General features: G+C 31.8%; 1 protein-coding gene across 2 annotated transcripts in view; it reads left to right on the top strand.

The window, feature by feature from the left end:
- The window catches only part of LOC127734090 (G-protein coupled receptor GRL101-like), a 139,617-nt gene that overhangs the window by 114,103 nt on the left and 9,087 nt on the right, over positions 1-16,427 (top strand). For both annotated transcript variants that reach the window (XM_052243718.1, XM_052243719.1), the window contains exons 14-19: positions 4,059-4,179; positions 10,318-10,392; positions 12,726-12,797; positions 14,340-14,411; positions 14,754-14,825; positions 15,077-15,148. In XM_052243718.1, the coding sequence (XP_052099678.1) occupies positions 4,059-4,179; positions 10,318-10,392; positions 12,726-12,797; positions 14,340-14,411; positions 14,754-14,825; positions 15,077-15,148 (484 nt within the window). The remainder of the gene's footprint in view (positions 1-4,058; positions 4,180-10,317; positions 10,393-12,725; positions 12,798-14,339; positions 14,412-14,753; positions 14,826-15,076; positions 15,149-16,427) is intronic.

The following is a 16,427-nucleotide window of genomic DNA, read 5'->3' as shown; positions in this document are numbered from 1 at the left end:
ATTTTTCCATTTCTACTCTTAGAAATATTTGCAAAGTTATAATTTTATGTTTATAAGGCCATACTTTTTTATTTCAAAGTATCATTTCCGGAAATCTTTGTTGCAATACATGTACCTATTAGTTGGAGTGCAAATCTAATTTTACAAAACAATATTTTTTTTATTTAAGTAATCTAGATCATTGTGATAGGTAATGAAGTTGTCAGTTATTTAGTGAGACATTAGTTATTTCAGACAATATTTAATTTGTTTGATTTGTTTTTTTTTTTGGTTGCTGTCTCACTGAATTATATTCCAAATGTCCTTTTATCCAGAAAATACTTTTGAAATAGCTACTGATTAGCATATGGATGGGCAACAAATGCCAAATGATGTAATATAAGTCAAGTGGCCATTTTGGGTCAGGTGCTGGGTGAGGGAAAGGCACGTGTATTTACCACAACTACCACCTGATATTATGATTTCTAAAATATACAAATGCCATTAGCTTAATTTTGTAAGACAACTGCATATTTTGCAGTTTGCTTGTCATGTATAATTTTTGTAGCAAAATTCACAGCAAAAAATAAATAAAACAGCTGTATTAAAAAAGAATTTTAATTCATTTTCTGAAACATTTTTGATTTTTTTCTCAAAATGTCTATGAGATCAAAGATATTAAACATTAACTTACATTGAATATTCCAATATTAACATGTATATGTGTACAATTATTACTGATCAGCTCCATATTTTCACTATTTCTATATCAATATTTTTTTTGTATTCTTCTTCAGTGATCTTTTTACGACTCAATATTCTCTATTCATCATTGGGATGTGTAGGTAAAGGAGGTCCTTTTGATCTTTGATTTTTACATGGATTTTGACAGAACTTTGCATATAGTTCCCGAGTGAGGTTGTCCTTGCCTTCTAATGTGGATTCTGACAGCATATTGCATAAAGTCATCAAATATAGTTGATCTTCGGTTCTCTTGTGGTTTCTGACAGTACTTTGATTATACATGTAGTTCCAAGTATTGTTGATCTTGGCTTCCAATGTCGATTCTTAAGTTTCAGCACTTTATATTATAGTTCCCAATGCAATTGCAAGACGAGTTCAACTTGGCTTCTAATAAGAATTATGTCAGTACTTTGCCAATAGTTCCCAAGTAAAGTTGAACATTCCAGAACCTTTTACAACAAATCACTACTTCCTCTTACATGTATCATACAACCAAGTATTCAGTATTTGAAGCCGGAAATTAGTTTTTAGAGTAATTCTGTAAAACAAATCAACCATGATTAATATTTAAATGCATAATATAATTCATCTTAAAAAAAAGAAGCTATGGTGATCAATAATGAGCAAACAAAATAGAATTACATGCATGACATGTATAAATAGTGATTTTTTTATCACAAACACCTTTTAACATCTCCAGAATACATAATAATAATAATAATAATATAATAATAATAAATTCTTTATTTAAAGAGGGTAAACACAGTTAGTTACAACAAACTAATCTTCCCTGGGGCCCTCGCATACAAATTACAATACAATGAAAAACAGATATTTACATATATTTAATTTACAGTCAAGTATTTGAATGTATTTGAATGTATTATTATAAACATGATAAGAGATAAAACTGTTCAAGAGGGGGTACATGTAGTCAAAAAATCAAAGAATAAAAAAAAAAAAAATATACATGCAGAAATGCAGCTTCATTTGTACTCCATATTTAAAAAAAACAAACTCCCTACTTTCAATGTCCAATGACCCCTATTTTTTATTTGAATGTTACAGGAACCACACATTTTTTATATTTGACCTGATCATTCATCTTTGTTAAAGGAGGCATTTAATAAATTGGTTTTTTTTTCTTTTTAAAAATCTATATATAAAAAAGTTGTTTCACTAAGGAAACTGTGAAATATTTTTGTATTGTTGCAAAGTAGTTAAAAAATAAAATAAAACCAAAAAAAATTGCTTCAACAGAATTCTGAATCTTTTTAATAAATTTGAAACACATTGTTTGTCTCTGAACAAAACCATACCTCTTAACAAACATGCTAAAATGCTTTTTTGAATAACAAATGAATAATGTTAAAACATTGCAAAAATAAGACCTTAAAGTTTCATTTTTTTATTTAGGTGTATAATGTTTTATATAAGTGTGTGCTTTTCACTAGTTCTTAAACAGAACATGAGAAGTCGCTCAAATGGGTTATTACACCATGTTTGGTTTATGGGATACATACATTTTGTATTTCAAATACAGAGCATAAAAATATTGAACTGTGAGTTTGGAAGATTAACCTTCAACTCATATGTATGTGTTATTTGGTAATTCAGTAAAGTCCTTTGTTTGTACCTAGATGACATTTTCTCTACCAAACAGGGGGGGGGGGGGGGGATAACTAAACAAATTATGATCACAAAGAAACGATCTTATAGAATAGACCTACTCAAAACTAAGAACAGAAATACATTCCTCAAACAGTATTCATGTTTTAACCCATGGAAGTTTTCAGCCGCAAATATTTTCTACAGAAGGGAGTATTTTGAGACAACCCCCCACTTTGTATTTTTCGTGTTTCTGATAACATATGGCTGCATAAAATATTAAAATATCTGTTTTTATATGCGATGACTTTACCTTCAGCGTTGTCTGTTCGCCACTATGTCTATAATCAGGTACATGGTCGTTTTCGTCAGAAGTGAACGCTGCACAACAATGGCGACACTGTAATTTCTGTTGTCCAAATTGAAAGGAAACAACTCGCGCCTGACAAAATTACCGTATTTTACCAAAATAATCAACATTTCGCTTAAACAAACAATTATACGTTAAACAAAGTAATATAAGTGCACACATTATTTTATTAAAGAGATCAATAAAGAATTCACAACAAAGTGATTTATGGAGTGCATTGAAATTCATCAGACTTTATGGGGTAGAGGGGTAAAACAACTTTTTAAAAGCCTGGTGATCCCAATTTTATTTTACCTTAAAATGCTCGGTATGTCCATAGATTTGATAGATCCGTTTTTAAACAAAATTAACAGGTAAAATTTATGAAAAATCGATTTAACCAATATTTTAACCTTAAACTGAAATTAGAAAATGACCAAATTGTGACATAAATTTAAGAATAAAAGGAATTTTAGTTTAAAACAATCAGGGAAAATGTTTACGTTTTGAATTTTAACGTTTTTTCACATATAATCATACTGACTTAGTTCTAAAAGTCTTTGAATTTGATGTTGCCCTTATTGTTAAAAGACTGGAAATGTTTGAAAATAGGGTCAAAATCGCACATTTCGCTTCCTTTTGAGGAAAAAACGAGCCAGGTGACCCCCTTTTTTCTTTACATTTTTGGATTTAGCATAGAACGATCTACAAAATATGTGAAAATAAAGCATTTCTACCGGGGGTCCTTGTTGGGGTGAGCCACCTTAAGTTTTCAGCTAATATGTCAATTCAATTTGATATTAACTGTGTATGATTAGATACATAAGAGGTTTTGGAGCGTTAATCTAGTTTTATCTAATTACATTTTACGTCTCGTTCTCTTGACTCACTATTTTTTATTCTCCTTGTGTTTTAATTGTGTTGTTTTACTAGGATTTGTTTACCTTGTTATTGAAGTATAATTACATCACATAGGAAACAGTAAAAACTTTATTTTAACTGTTTCCTAGAGATTTGTCCGAATCTTTTTTTTTTCTTTTCTCATGTTGAAGAAATATATTCTACTTGAAATTTTAATTTACTTGACTATCTACTTTAATCCTAATTTTGAGTGTTTTGAAAAGTTTATTTCAAAACAAAATCAATTGCATGTACTTTTGACTTATACGCAAATGTTTAAATTGCATATGTTTTTCCTCTTGAAGAAAAATAATTTGTATTTTTTTAAATTCAGGATTGGTGCTAGTTCCTTTACGCTAAATATATATCGAGTTAATGAAAATAGAAATAAACACTAGTTCCTGGCTTGAAGCATAGTTATTTACCTTCTACATATTTATCAGCCTTTACCACAATTTATTGTTTGTTATTTTTGCAGCTTATGCATGTCCGTATCAGGTAGATGTATGCGTTTGTAAGGAAGATGAAATGAATTGTACAAATCTTGGATTAGAAGATTTGCCTGAATACCTGAATTTCGAGGATAATATAATAAAATTGTAAGTTTGAAATTTTTTTAAATATTTTATTTATTAAACTTTGACCTGGTTAACCACTAATTAACCCACATTTCAGTGCGTGCATTACATCTCATATATCCCAGTGAACCTTCCAATTGTTAACTCCCCGCTTCTCAGCAATAGCATACTCTGTGCTCCATCATGTGTCGTTTACATGTCTCAATTGATACGTTACTCTCATGCATGTTCATGTTATACGGACTTCAATAGCAGGGATATGCTCCTGACACAAAAAACTGCTCCAACAGAGATATGAGGAAGAACAACAGAAATCGACACTACATAATTTTTACGGTCACCATCATAATTTGTTATCGATACGTGTGTCTTAACTCACTAGCGACAGGTTTTTGCAGTCTTAGATCTCAAGATATCAGAATAACAGTCTAATGTGTGAATTCGCATGGCGGGCGATGCATGCATAGATGGAGACGCTTATCATGTCGATGTACAAGGTCTCGTTCCCTTTGGAGTTCATTCGATTTCTTCAGTTTCTGTTTGTTACCTTGATTTGTCTTCTAAATCGAATTGTGAGATGTAAAACATTGGTAAACTACTCTTGCCTATTTTCACCCCTATATGTTGTGTTTTGTGTACTGTTGTTTGTCTGTTTGTCTTTTCTGTTTTAGTCATGGCGTTGTCAGTTATTTTCGACTTATGAGTTTGAATGTCCCTTTGGTATCCTTCGCCTCTACCTTCTTCTATGATTTAAGGTATAATTGACATGAACTTTAAAACTGTTTGATAGGGCCCTTTCTTTGAAGTAGCCGCAACTTGTGAAAAGTCAACTTTTTCGCTCAAGAATTTTTAAGGAATATCGCGAAGAATGACAATATTGGCATAATGCAAAATGGTGATGTTACTGTGACTGCACTTTGTGTCATGCCTAATAGATAAAATTGAGAATGGAAATGGGGAATGTGTCAAAGAGACAACAACCCTACCAAAGAGCAGAAAACAGCCCAAGGCCACCAATGGGTCTTCAACACAGCGAGAAAATCCCGCACCTGGAGGCTGGCTTCAGATGACCCCTAAACAAAAATGTGTACTAGTTCAGTGAAAATGGACGTCACACTGACTCCGAAACATATAAATGAACTAAAATTAAAAAAAAACATACAAGATTAACAAAGGCCAGAGGCTCCTGACTTGGAACAGGCGCAAAAATGTGGCGGGGTTAAACATGTTTTGTGAGATCTCAACCCTCCCCCTATACCTCTAGCCAATGTAGAATAAAACAATAGATAGATTGTTTATGCCTCCAAGTGATAGGGCCATACGGTGTTACATTTTTCTGTTACACCGTCATTCAGTCCTTCCATTCTTCTGAAATTTAACAGTTGTAATGACTTGTATATCTGGATCTGTGTTTTTGTTCAATTAAAAAATGAATACCACACTTTTATAAATGCCATGCGTCGGAAGCGCTTCTCTGAATTTACCTTCATCGGGAACGCTCAAAGCCAAATATTTGAAAGCCAAGGATTTATAAGAACCTAACTATTTGAAGAGCTATATGACCATAAAGACCTTAAAATAATAGCCAAATCCTTCTAAGGTCAACATTGCTTTTAAGAGTTGAAACCTAAGTTTCTTAATAATTTCTAAATTTGTAAACGGACTATTTCAGAAACTTTTTTTTATAAATCATGTCGGTACCGAAGTATTGACTACTCAACTGATGAAAACCTCGGGGACTGATAGTCCATAGCAGCGGTATCTACCCAGTGCTGTAAAAAAATGAAAACAACGCTTCATAAATTTCGTTCATCTTCACCAAGAACGCTTAAAGCCTAATATTTGTAAGCCTATTAAAAAGTAAAATCACAAAAATACTGAACTCCGAGAAAAATTCAAAAAGGAAAGTCTCTCATCAAATGGCAAAATCAAAAGCTCAAACACATCAAACGAATGGATAACAACTGTCATATTCCTGACTTGGTACAGGCATTTTCGTATGTAGAAAATGGTGGATTGAACCTGGTTTTATAGCTAGCTAAACCTCTCACTTGTATGACAGTCGCATCAAATTCCATTATATTGACAACGATGCGTGAACAAAACAAACAGACACAATAGGTAAAAATGTCAAAGATGGGAGTACAGCAGTCAACATTGTGTTATCATCTTAATCACTATAAAAACAAACAAATGTAACGAAGAAGCATAAAAAGGCATACATCAAATTTAACATCCTCATTTTGCTTTTTTATTATACTATTTTATTTATCTATGTAAAATCCACCCATAAAGGATGGAAGGTTTTAAGTACTGGCGTTGAATCGCGCGTTTGACGTCAAAGTATAGTGATGACTTACAGATCGAGTCTGCGTTTCGTTCACATTGGCTGACTTTTTTGCGTTATTACGTTTGGTCTTAAAACTTTATGAACATTGAACTTGTCCGGATATGTTTTGGTTTGTAATACTGCAGATATAAAGTTGATTCTTTTTTTCATAAATTAGATTATAATGATGACTTACAGATAAAGTTTTCGTTTCGATTCGTTGACCCACATTTCACGGTTAGGTTTCAGGCCGTGGAATTTTTTTTCTTCGTTCCTACACATCTCATTTTTTGGTTTACCCCATACTCTTTCGCCTAGTAAGTCACTGTGCAACGAATTGGTCTGTAGCGTTGATGACTTTTTTCATGCCAAGGAAAATAATAATGAAAAATTATTGCAAATGTTTGCTAGACTGATTTCCCAATACAACGTGTCCATTTACACTGTTTGGATTTTTTTTTATTTCAACAGTTCCCATTGTCTTATTTCTAAACATTATGTGTAATTAGTTAAAGCATGTTCGTTCAAAACACTCATTGAAATACACGACTTCGTTATTTATTAACAATTTTACATACTTTTGTCATAAACATCCGTAATAACAAAATGTCCTTTAAAGGGGCATTACCTGTCAATTTCATGTTCACCGATTTAACTCAAATTCTTATATTCGACTTATAGCATACTAAAACGCATATTCAAATTATAAAAAGTCTAAAATAAACAATTTACGGTGCATAGACTCGATAGTCTGTATCAGCATTTCGTGTGAATTTTAGACTAGGCGCCATCTAATTAACTATCGAGGTAACGTCCTAAGACTGCCGACGGTCATATAACCCGATATAAACATAGACATAGATATAAATAGATTGCGAACTCGTGCAATTGGATTTTTCTAGGTCTGTTTGATTTCATATTATAGGTTAAAAAGATAAGTTGATAATCGTTTTACCTGTATAAGAATGAGTCTTCTAGATCGAATCAGTCAACCAAATGGTTTACCCTTGTTGCACTTCCAATGTTTACATTCTTTTCCATTTAAAAACTGAAAAACTGGAAAAGAATGTCAAAATTAAAGGTGAAACAAAGGTAAACCATTCCGTTGATTGATTCAATCCACAAAAACTCATTCTTATACATGAAAAAAAACGATGATTTACATATTTTTGTAACAAATAACATGATATCAAACTGACCTAGAAAAATGCAATTACACGTGCTCGCTATCTATTTATATTTGTATTAATGTTTATATCGATTTATATGGCCGTTGGTAGTCTTCGAAGTCATATCAAAGGTTAATTAGATTAGAGTAAAGTACACACGAAATGCTGATACATAATATCGAGGCTATGTATTGTTAATTGTTTATCTTTACACCTTTTTGTAATTTGAATATACGTTTAAGTATGTTATAAATCAAATATGAGTATTTGAGTCAAATCGGTGAACACGAAATTAATTCCCCTTTAAGATTGTTATTTACACCTTCATCAAACAGATTTATCACGATCCAAGGTTGTGGTCACTGTGGTATAGAAGGAAACGGATGTTTAAAATGCAACAAAAATTTAAACATAATGTTTAATATCTTGTGTAATCTATATAAAGCTTCTAAACAACTGCCACATGAATAAGACATAATTTGGGTGCCTGGACATAGATTTAATTTTTCAAATTTCCTTTTAAAAACATAAGTTCACATTGATGAGATTAAAATTTAACTTAAGTGCTCGGTAACTCTTTGGAAAAACGAAACCAGTTGGTTTTTGAGGGTTGGAGCAAGAGAGAATTTCAAATAAATTATAGGATTGAAAAATTGAAAATTATCTAACAGATTATAAAGGTGACAAGCAAATTAAAGAATCAAGATATGTCTTATGTCAAAGATAAACAATTCAATAAACTTATCATAGATACCAGGATTAAAATGCTGTACGCCAGACGCTCGTTTCTTCACAAAAGACTCATCAGTGATGCTCGACCAAAAAAGTTTTAAAAAAAAGGCCAAATAAAGTACGAAGTTGAAGTGCATTGAGGACCCAAAATTCCGAAAGGTTATGCCACATACAGCTAAGGTATTCATGGGGTAGAAAATTCATCTCAATGTCACACCTAATGAAGACTTAAACAGTCAGTTTGGAAGATGCAGTGAAAAGGGGATAACAGATCATTTTCTTGCAACTATTTTCCTCTAAAAAACAAATCGTTGTCGCCATCTTACATTCAAGGTTTTCAATCTGTAGATCTCTGATTTTAGTTGAGCTTAAAAACTGAGTTGAATAAAAAATAAACTGCCAAACTTAATATTTTCAGTTGAAAAAAGTTTTTTTAATTACTAATTATGAAGAAAATCAAAATTTAGCAGTACCGTTATGTTATAAAAAAAAATGTCTGATGGAACTTGACATATATGAATTAAGGCGACAGTAGTTTACCGATGTTCAAATCTCGTAAATCGATTAGAAAGAGACAAAAGAGCTGATAAACAGCTGTTAAGTTTAAACTATCTTAGTAACTAAAGATACCATAAAATTGATTATAAATGTGTATCTCTGTCCTCTGCGAAAACATTTCCGGTGCGAATGGAATTGAGATTTTTGAGTTGACTGCGTACAGTTTCAACTCAAAATAATGAGTTTTATCGACAATGTCGATTTTGTTCAGTGAAATTCAAATGTGCCGAGGCCAAATACAATACTTTGTTTGCATACCACGGATACAATTTGTTTGTTTTTTGTCGTCAGAAACGCCGAGACGTAGTTGGAAGTTCAATGTTCAGTGTTAAACGGGAAGTGGGGAAACGGGATCGTTGTTGTCATGTCGAGTAATTTACATGATTCAATGAGATTTTTTTTCTATTTTGAACATCTTCAATTGATTTCTGACCTCCATTTACTGTACGGGACCCTGTACTTCTGAGGTAGCCTTGTATCCGTTTATGGTTAGGGTTTGTTTTAGGTTTCAGAGCTAGAAGTAGGGTTAGGTATGGGTAAGGGTTAATTTTATGGTTAGGGTTGTTAGAGTTACGTAAATGAGTTTTGAAATCAAAGGTGTCGTCCATTTCTTTTAGTAATGCTAATTAATACCTAAGTAGCTCTGATTAATTTGAATTTGCCTAAAGCAGTAAGGACGCTACAGTCACTGCAACGCACATAAAAAACCAATATATTAAGTGTTACGTGCATAAATAACAAACAAAGATACCTGTGAATCTTAGTTATACTGATTATATTGTAAATGTCAATATCAGACATCTAAAAACGCTTCATTAGAATCATTGAAAAAAAAACTCGCTCGCTGGTCCTCTGACTATTTGGAAATACAATTTCAATAATTTTGTCTGAATGTTTTTCCTTGACAAATTGGTTTACAATATAGCTTTCAACTACACCTACAAAAAAGCAAAATGAGGATGTTAAATTTGATGTATGCCTTTTTTTGCTTCTTTGTTACATTTGTTTGTTTTTATAGTGATTAAGATGATAATACAATGTTGACAGCTGTACCCCTATTTTTGACATTTTTACCTATTGTGTCTGGTTTTTTTGTTCACGCATCGTTGTCAATATAATGGAATTTGATGCGACTGTCATACAAGTGAGAGGTTTAGCTAGCTATATAACCAGGTTCAATCCACCATTTTCTACATAAGAAAATGCCTGTACCAAGTCAGGAATATGACAGTTGTTATCCATTCGTTTGATGTGTTTGAGCTTTTGATTTTGCCATTTGATGAGAGACTTTCCTTTTTGAATTTTCCTCTGAGTTCAGTATTTTTGTGATTTTACTTTTGTCTACACATAAATGATATATATTTTTTTCAGTGTACTCGCTGGTAACCGAATTGGGATGACATTTAATACAGATACATTTTTTAAACTGGATAGATTATCGTACCTGTAAGTACAATTATACTAACTTACCCAATGGCCACTACAACATTTTTCTGTTCAATTGAACAGACTTCTCCCAAATTACACACAAAATATGTCGACGTTGGATTATCATAAGTTCTTTTAAAATTTCGTACGAGTTGTATTTGTAAAGTGTTTCTTTGTCAGTTGACATCTTTTTATATACTTATGTCCACAATGTCCGAAGGTCTAAATAATTGAATAATTGAATATTGTATGGATGCTGGAATGGGATGTCAACGTTAGAGACGAAAGTATGAAAACATTGTGATTCATGAAATTTAATTCATAATAAAAAAAAATCGTTGAATCGCTTTCATATTTCCAAATTTGAATCGAAAAAAGTGGATGGATGAATGTTCAGTGTCCAGCGGAAAATGTTTAATCGATATCAATGCCTGTTGACTAATCCAATTAATTTTGTATTGAAATATAGTTTTGATTAAATTGTGTTGTATTTTTTAATATGAATGTGAAACGGGTTTGAACTAGACCAATACGCTGAGCCAGTTGTTATACGTGTTTTATGTAACAGTAAAAAAGAAAACATTTAGCTTTCACTGCTAAATGATCTAAAATCTACAAAGGCCATTTTTGATCTTAGCATCATCAGATCAGTACGTCTGACCCTAAAAACGTTCAGTATTGTTAAGAGTTTAAATTATTTTTCAGATATTTTTTTTTGTAAATTCATAAGTGTTTGGTAGCTTTTCAAACAATTCAGTATGTTGGTGTTTTGTACAATTTGAAAACAATTACTAAAAAACATTCTAAACATAAACTAAATAGATCTTGATCTCGAGCGAATTGTTTGAACAGTACTGTAACAGAGTTTACCACAGTGGGTAAGTCTGAAAGTTGATTTAAAGAATCAACATTACAAAATTAATGTTCAGTCTTTTTAGAGCAGTTCTGATCAAAATGACCGTTTCAGTTTAAAATATGTTTACTAGTGTCTTCTTATTCACATTATTCTAATTCTGAGCTAACCAATATTTCCTTTTAATTCTAACTGCGTTATGCTGAGAGACGAAATAACAAATACCAAGTTTAATGTTTTTACCTTGGTTGATCTCGAAACCAAGAGCCCTGCACTGAAGACAAGGACGCTATTAATATTCGTTGACATTTACTTTAGATAATTGATATTTTTGTTATTGGATCTTTAAAACCTTTGCGTGTTCACAATGAATTTGTCAATAATGCCATTATTTTATATGTATCTTTCTTTATTTAGAGTTGAGAACTTGGGTACGATAACAGAATATCACGGCAACGCATGTCTTTAAAAGAAATTAATTTTAATTTTTTTTGACGTTGGAAATCTTAAATATGCGGATTGTATAATATACAAAAAAATGCTTGATTTAGTTATTTAGCCGAAAAAAAAAACCATTTCCTACCTAAATATTTTTATCAAAGTTAAAATGCATACATCAAATAGGTACGTTTGATTTGTGATTATATATAATTACTTCCGCCTTCCAAACCTTATCTTTAGTTTCTGTTCTTTACTACAGCCTAAATTGTACAACGATGTATTTAATTAAATTTATTAGCACTTTTAAAACAGTGTCGATCAGTACTGAGGTAATGAGCTTTTCCGTCTCATATATGTACGTAATTTACCTCATTGAAATCTTGATAACATTTACAAATGAATGTAATTGATGAAATTGCACTATCCATATTCCGTTCTATGCTCAATTAGTTCCCCGGAGTTCATAATCACTTCATGCTATGCAATCATTATTTTCAAAATTACTAGTATTTAGTAATTTCACAAAAGATGTTGACCACTAAATCATAAAATCTTATTTTTGTAATGCATGCTCGAGATATGTCACTATACAATGAATGGTTTCAACAAAGAACTTTTGAAAATATAAAGGCACTTCTGGCGTACATTCAATGTTGCCACTTTTACTTTGTAATAATGAGTAATAATTGTTTTTATTTTTGTTTTGTTTTGCAATGTGGTGACGTATGTGTTGAATTGGTACCAAAATTATTTAAAAAAAAACAAATGCAAACAAATGGCGAAATTTTTCAGATTTTTAGATATCAAGCATAGTTATTGATTAGAGTATGCTGATTGTTTTGCCTTTTTTTGAAGACCCTTTAGATGAAGAACAACAATAAAAGCGTTGTTCCCTTGCTTTGGGTGTCGTCAAGTGCGTGCATGGATTGAATCAAGACTTAATACAACGTTTCTCTTTTTTAGATTACTGTAAATACGTTCAATAGGATACACTTGAATTGAGATAAATATTTATTACAGTTCGTTAACCTTTGTAATTTTCTATATTTTACCTCAGGGATATGAGCAACAATCTAATTACTGAATTACCAGACGGTGTTTTCCGGAATTTGTTTCGGTTAGTAACATTGTAAGTATCAATAACTGTATATTTAATACACTATATACTGTGGATTCATTATTTTTCGTTGGATACCAATGTTCGTGGATTTCGTGGGTACAGTTGAACCACGAAATTAAATGTTCAACGAATGACAAATTTTCTAGTGGCTTGCATGCAGATTTCGGCAAAACAACGAAATTAAATATCCATGAACATGCAAATTTTCCTTGATCCACGAAAATTGGTACCCACGAAAATAAATGAATCCACAGTATATATGTATATATAGTAACCCTTTGATTGACTACCACTGGTTCAATACCAAATGGCGATGGAATGTTTACCCTTTAATTTACTACTACTGGTTCAATACCAATTGGTGATGCTGTTACAGCCTTTAATTGACTAAAACTGGCTCGATAACAAACGGTTATAGACTGTGAGTCCGTTTAATTTACCAATACTAGGTCAATATTAATTGTTGAAGGACTGTTAGTACTTTACATATTCTTCACTGGTCGATATTAATTGGTGTTGGAGGGTTAATCCCAATGTTTACAACTTCTGGGTTGATACCGATTGGTGATTGGCTGTTTGTCCATGTGATTTGCTATTACTATGTCGATGCTAATTGATGGTGCGCTGATAATTTATGAATAAGAAGATGTAGTATGATTGCCAATGAAACAAATGTCAAATCATGACCAAAGGACGAGGATTTTTAGAAAATCAATCGGCCTTAAATATGGAGTAAAACCCATTAGCATATAAATATATATAAAAGCCCCTTTAGGTTACTACTGGGTCTTCTGCTACCTACTGGTGATGACTGTTAGTACCATTGGTTTACTACGTTTGGGTGGTTACCAATTGATGATTGCCTGTTAATCTCTTTTGTTTGCTACTACTGGGTTGATATCAATTGGTAAAGGACTGTTAGTCCCAATGATTTACGACGCTGGGTCTATTTAGTTAGTTATTTTGATTTGCCACTTATGTGTCGATAACAATTGATAATGGACTCTTGGTACCTTGAATTAAGTACTACTAGGTCAATACTTATTCATCATGAACATATTGTCTCCGGCATTTTCCTAAAAACCATAAAGGGTAACTATAAAAAGGATGATATTTATATACATGTAAAAGTAAAAACGAATTGTCTGGCAGAGCAAGCTATTAAGGAAGAAAAAGAAACAATCGTAAAGACATGCTCTTAAACTTTTAAAAAAGCATCTTACAGTCAAAAAAAAAAGCTGACGTGTATTTAGAAAATAAGACTTCAATTAATTACCTTTTATTTTTTGTATTAGAATGCTTGTTGTATAATTTTACTGCAGACGAATTTCGTGTCAAATTTATATGTATGTTGATAATATAAGATAATGATAATGATAACATACATGGAATTCGCTTGGTGAAGTAATATTATTTTGCATTATTAACGAGTAAAAGACATGCGAAAGATACAACCCTGGTGCAGCGTTGTATTCTCTAACGATGCATTCATATTTTTTACCCCATTCTACATGTTCTAATATAATTGATGTTATCTGTTATCTGTAATAGGAATTTAAAAGATAATCAGATAAGAAGACTTGGTAATGATTCTTTCAGTGGACTCACTAGTGTACGTGCGCTGTAAGTATTTTTTAAGTGATTTTCACGTTTTACTTTCCAATCCTGTTGATTTGAGCGTACCAGGTGAAGACTAATCTTGAATACAAATAATTTTGAAAGTAATTCCTGCCAGCTAAAACATAATTTAAACCGTCAGCAAGCTTATGTTTTACGTTTTTAATGTAATATAAGAATATTGGATTAAACCGTAAATAAAAGATACAGTTTCTTTCTAGAAAACATAAATCTGCAATTTGCATATTTTTAATTAAAGCTTGCATTTTTGCCATGGAATAAATTTATTTACGGTTAATGTGTATGTAATTCAAAGTACTTAAATTGCATTTAATTTTCCTGTTTCAGATATTTGTCTGGAAACGGTATAGAGGAAATTTACCCATCTGCCTTTGTTGGACTTTCACAGCTGCAAACATTGTAATTATATCAGCAATTATATTGCTATAACAAATATAAATAATTGTGAAGAACTGCTAAGCAACTCATTTTTCTCATGTATAAATACATTCGTTACATGATAGTACTATTGTTGTCGTATGTAAAGATTAAAAGAATATTTTACCTGCATTTCCTAAATCAATTCATCTTACAGAAAAATAACAGAGTAGTTATTTTTTTCATTTGAATTTAGATTAAGAAGAATAAAATGAGTTTGGTTTTCTTTTCAGAGACTTGAGTCATCAAAGACTTCTTACACTGCAGAGTGGAACTTTCCTTGGTTTACGTAGCCTGTATAGCTTGTGAGTATTAGGAATTTATACTTAATTAAACCTGACTTTTGAAATGATCCTATAAATAATCAGAATAAATGCATACTGAATATAGAATATTTGCCGTGTTCGATGCGTATGTCACACGTGGAAAGCACCAAACCAATAAGGTTTATTACACTCGAAATCCAGAGGGTGGTGTCAAAGGAAAAACGGGCGAACGGTCAACAAGGAAATGTGTACATGTACATTGTATATGCTCGAACTGTTTCTAGGATAGTTGATTTACCATTGTTTTTGCGGTTCTGTTAAGCTTTTTTCGCTTTGATGCGCATAACGTTTATCATATTCCAATATGTATTGTCTTAAGTGAACCTGATGAAGGTATTCCATTAAGCCGTGCGTATGGGCGCGCACTGAAAGAAATTATCATACATTCATGTTTTTACCCAAACAAGGTAAACTTGACGTTTTCGAAATAAACGAAAATCCGAAATGATGTCAGGTGGAAATATATGCAATTAATCAACTCCTAGCTAAGGTTTGTATTTTATTCTACTATTCTATGTAGACTTTGTAGAATAACTGAATAGAAAATCATATGTATGAGAGATGAAACTTCACAGGCTCTTTTAAATAAATAGAAAAACGTTTTTGTCAACAAATACCTTAACTGCTATATTCTATTGTACCAGGTAATCAACACAAAATATCAACTAAATGACCAGATTTGATCCAGATCCATTTGGAGATTATTTTACATAGTGTTGCTGATCATTTGTGCTATTTGTAGCTTCTCTTTATCTTTTATAGTTTTCAAGGCAATTACAAAAAAAACTATAAAATTAATCAACCATTGTCATTTAGGTGCAGTCACTGTAACTCTTTTAAGAAGTCGATTAACATGTTTAGTTATGTTCAACAACAACTGATCGTTTGTGCTGTTCACAGTTCCTCTCTATATATTAAAAATCTGAAGAACATAGCAAAAAGCACGAAACATGGTTATTGTGCAAATTACCATTACTCTTATGGAGAGCTGATTGACAATTTCCGTCATTCCACTTATTTCTAGATCTTGTTTTTCTTATTATTGTGGTGTTTATCGTTTCTTTCTATCCATTAATGGTTTCGATGTAATCTTCAAGTAAGTGCCAAAAAAAACGACAAAATGGTTGAAAATTGTCATTCGAGGTCAATGACTCAGGTGTCGATTTGAATCATGTGACTTTTCTGTAGATTTTATATTACTAATCACTTTGCTGCTTACATTTGCTCTCTATCTACTGAAGGGTTTTCGCCAAAGCAA

The sequence above is a fragment of the Mytilus californianus genome, unplaced genomic scaffold (assembly GCF_021869535.1).
Source record: "Mytilus californianus isolate M0D057914Y unplaced genomic scaffold, xbMytCali1.0.p SCAF_3, whole genome shotgun sequence".
NCBI classification, from domain to species: domain Eukaryota; kingdom Metazoa; phylum Mollusca; class Bivalvia; order Mytilida; family Mytilidae; genus Mytilus; species Mytilus californianus.
Note: the sequence above shows the minus strand (reverse complement) of the source record. Positions and strands in the feature narration are given on the sequence as shown.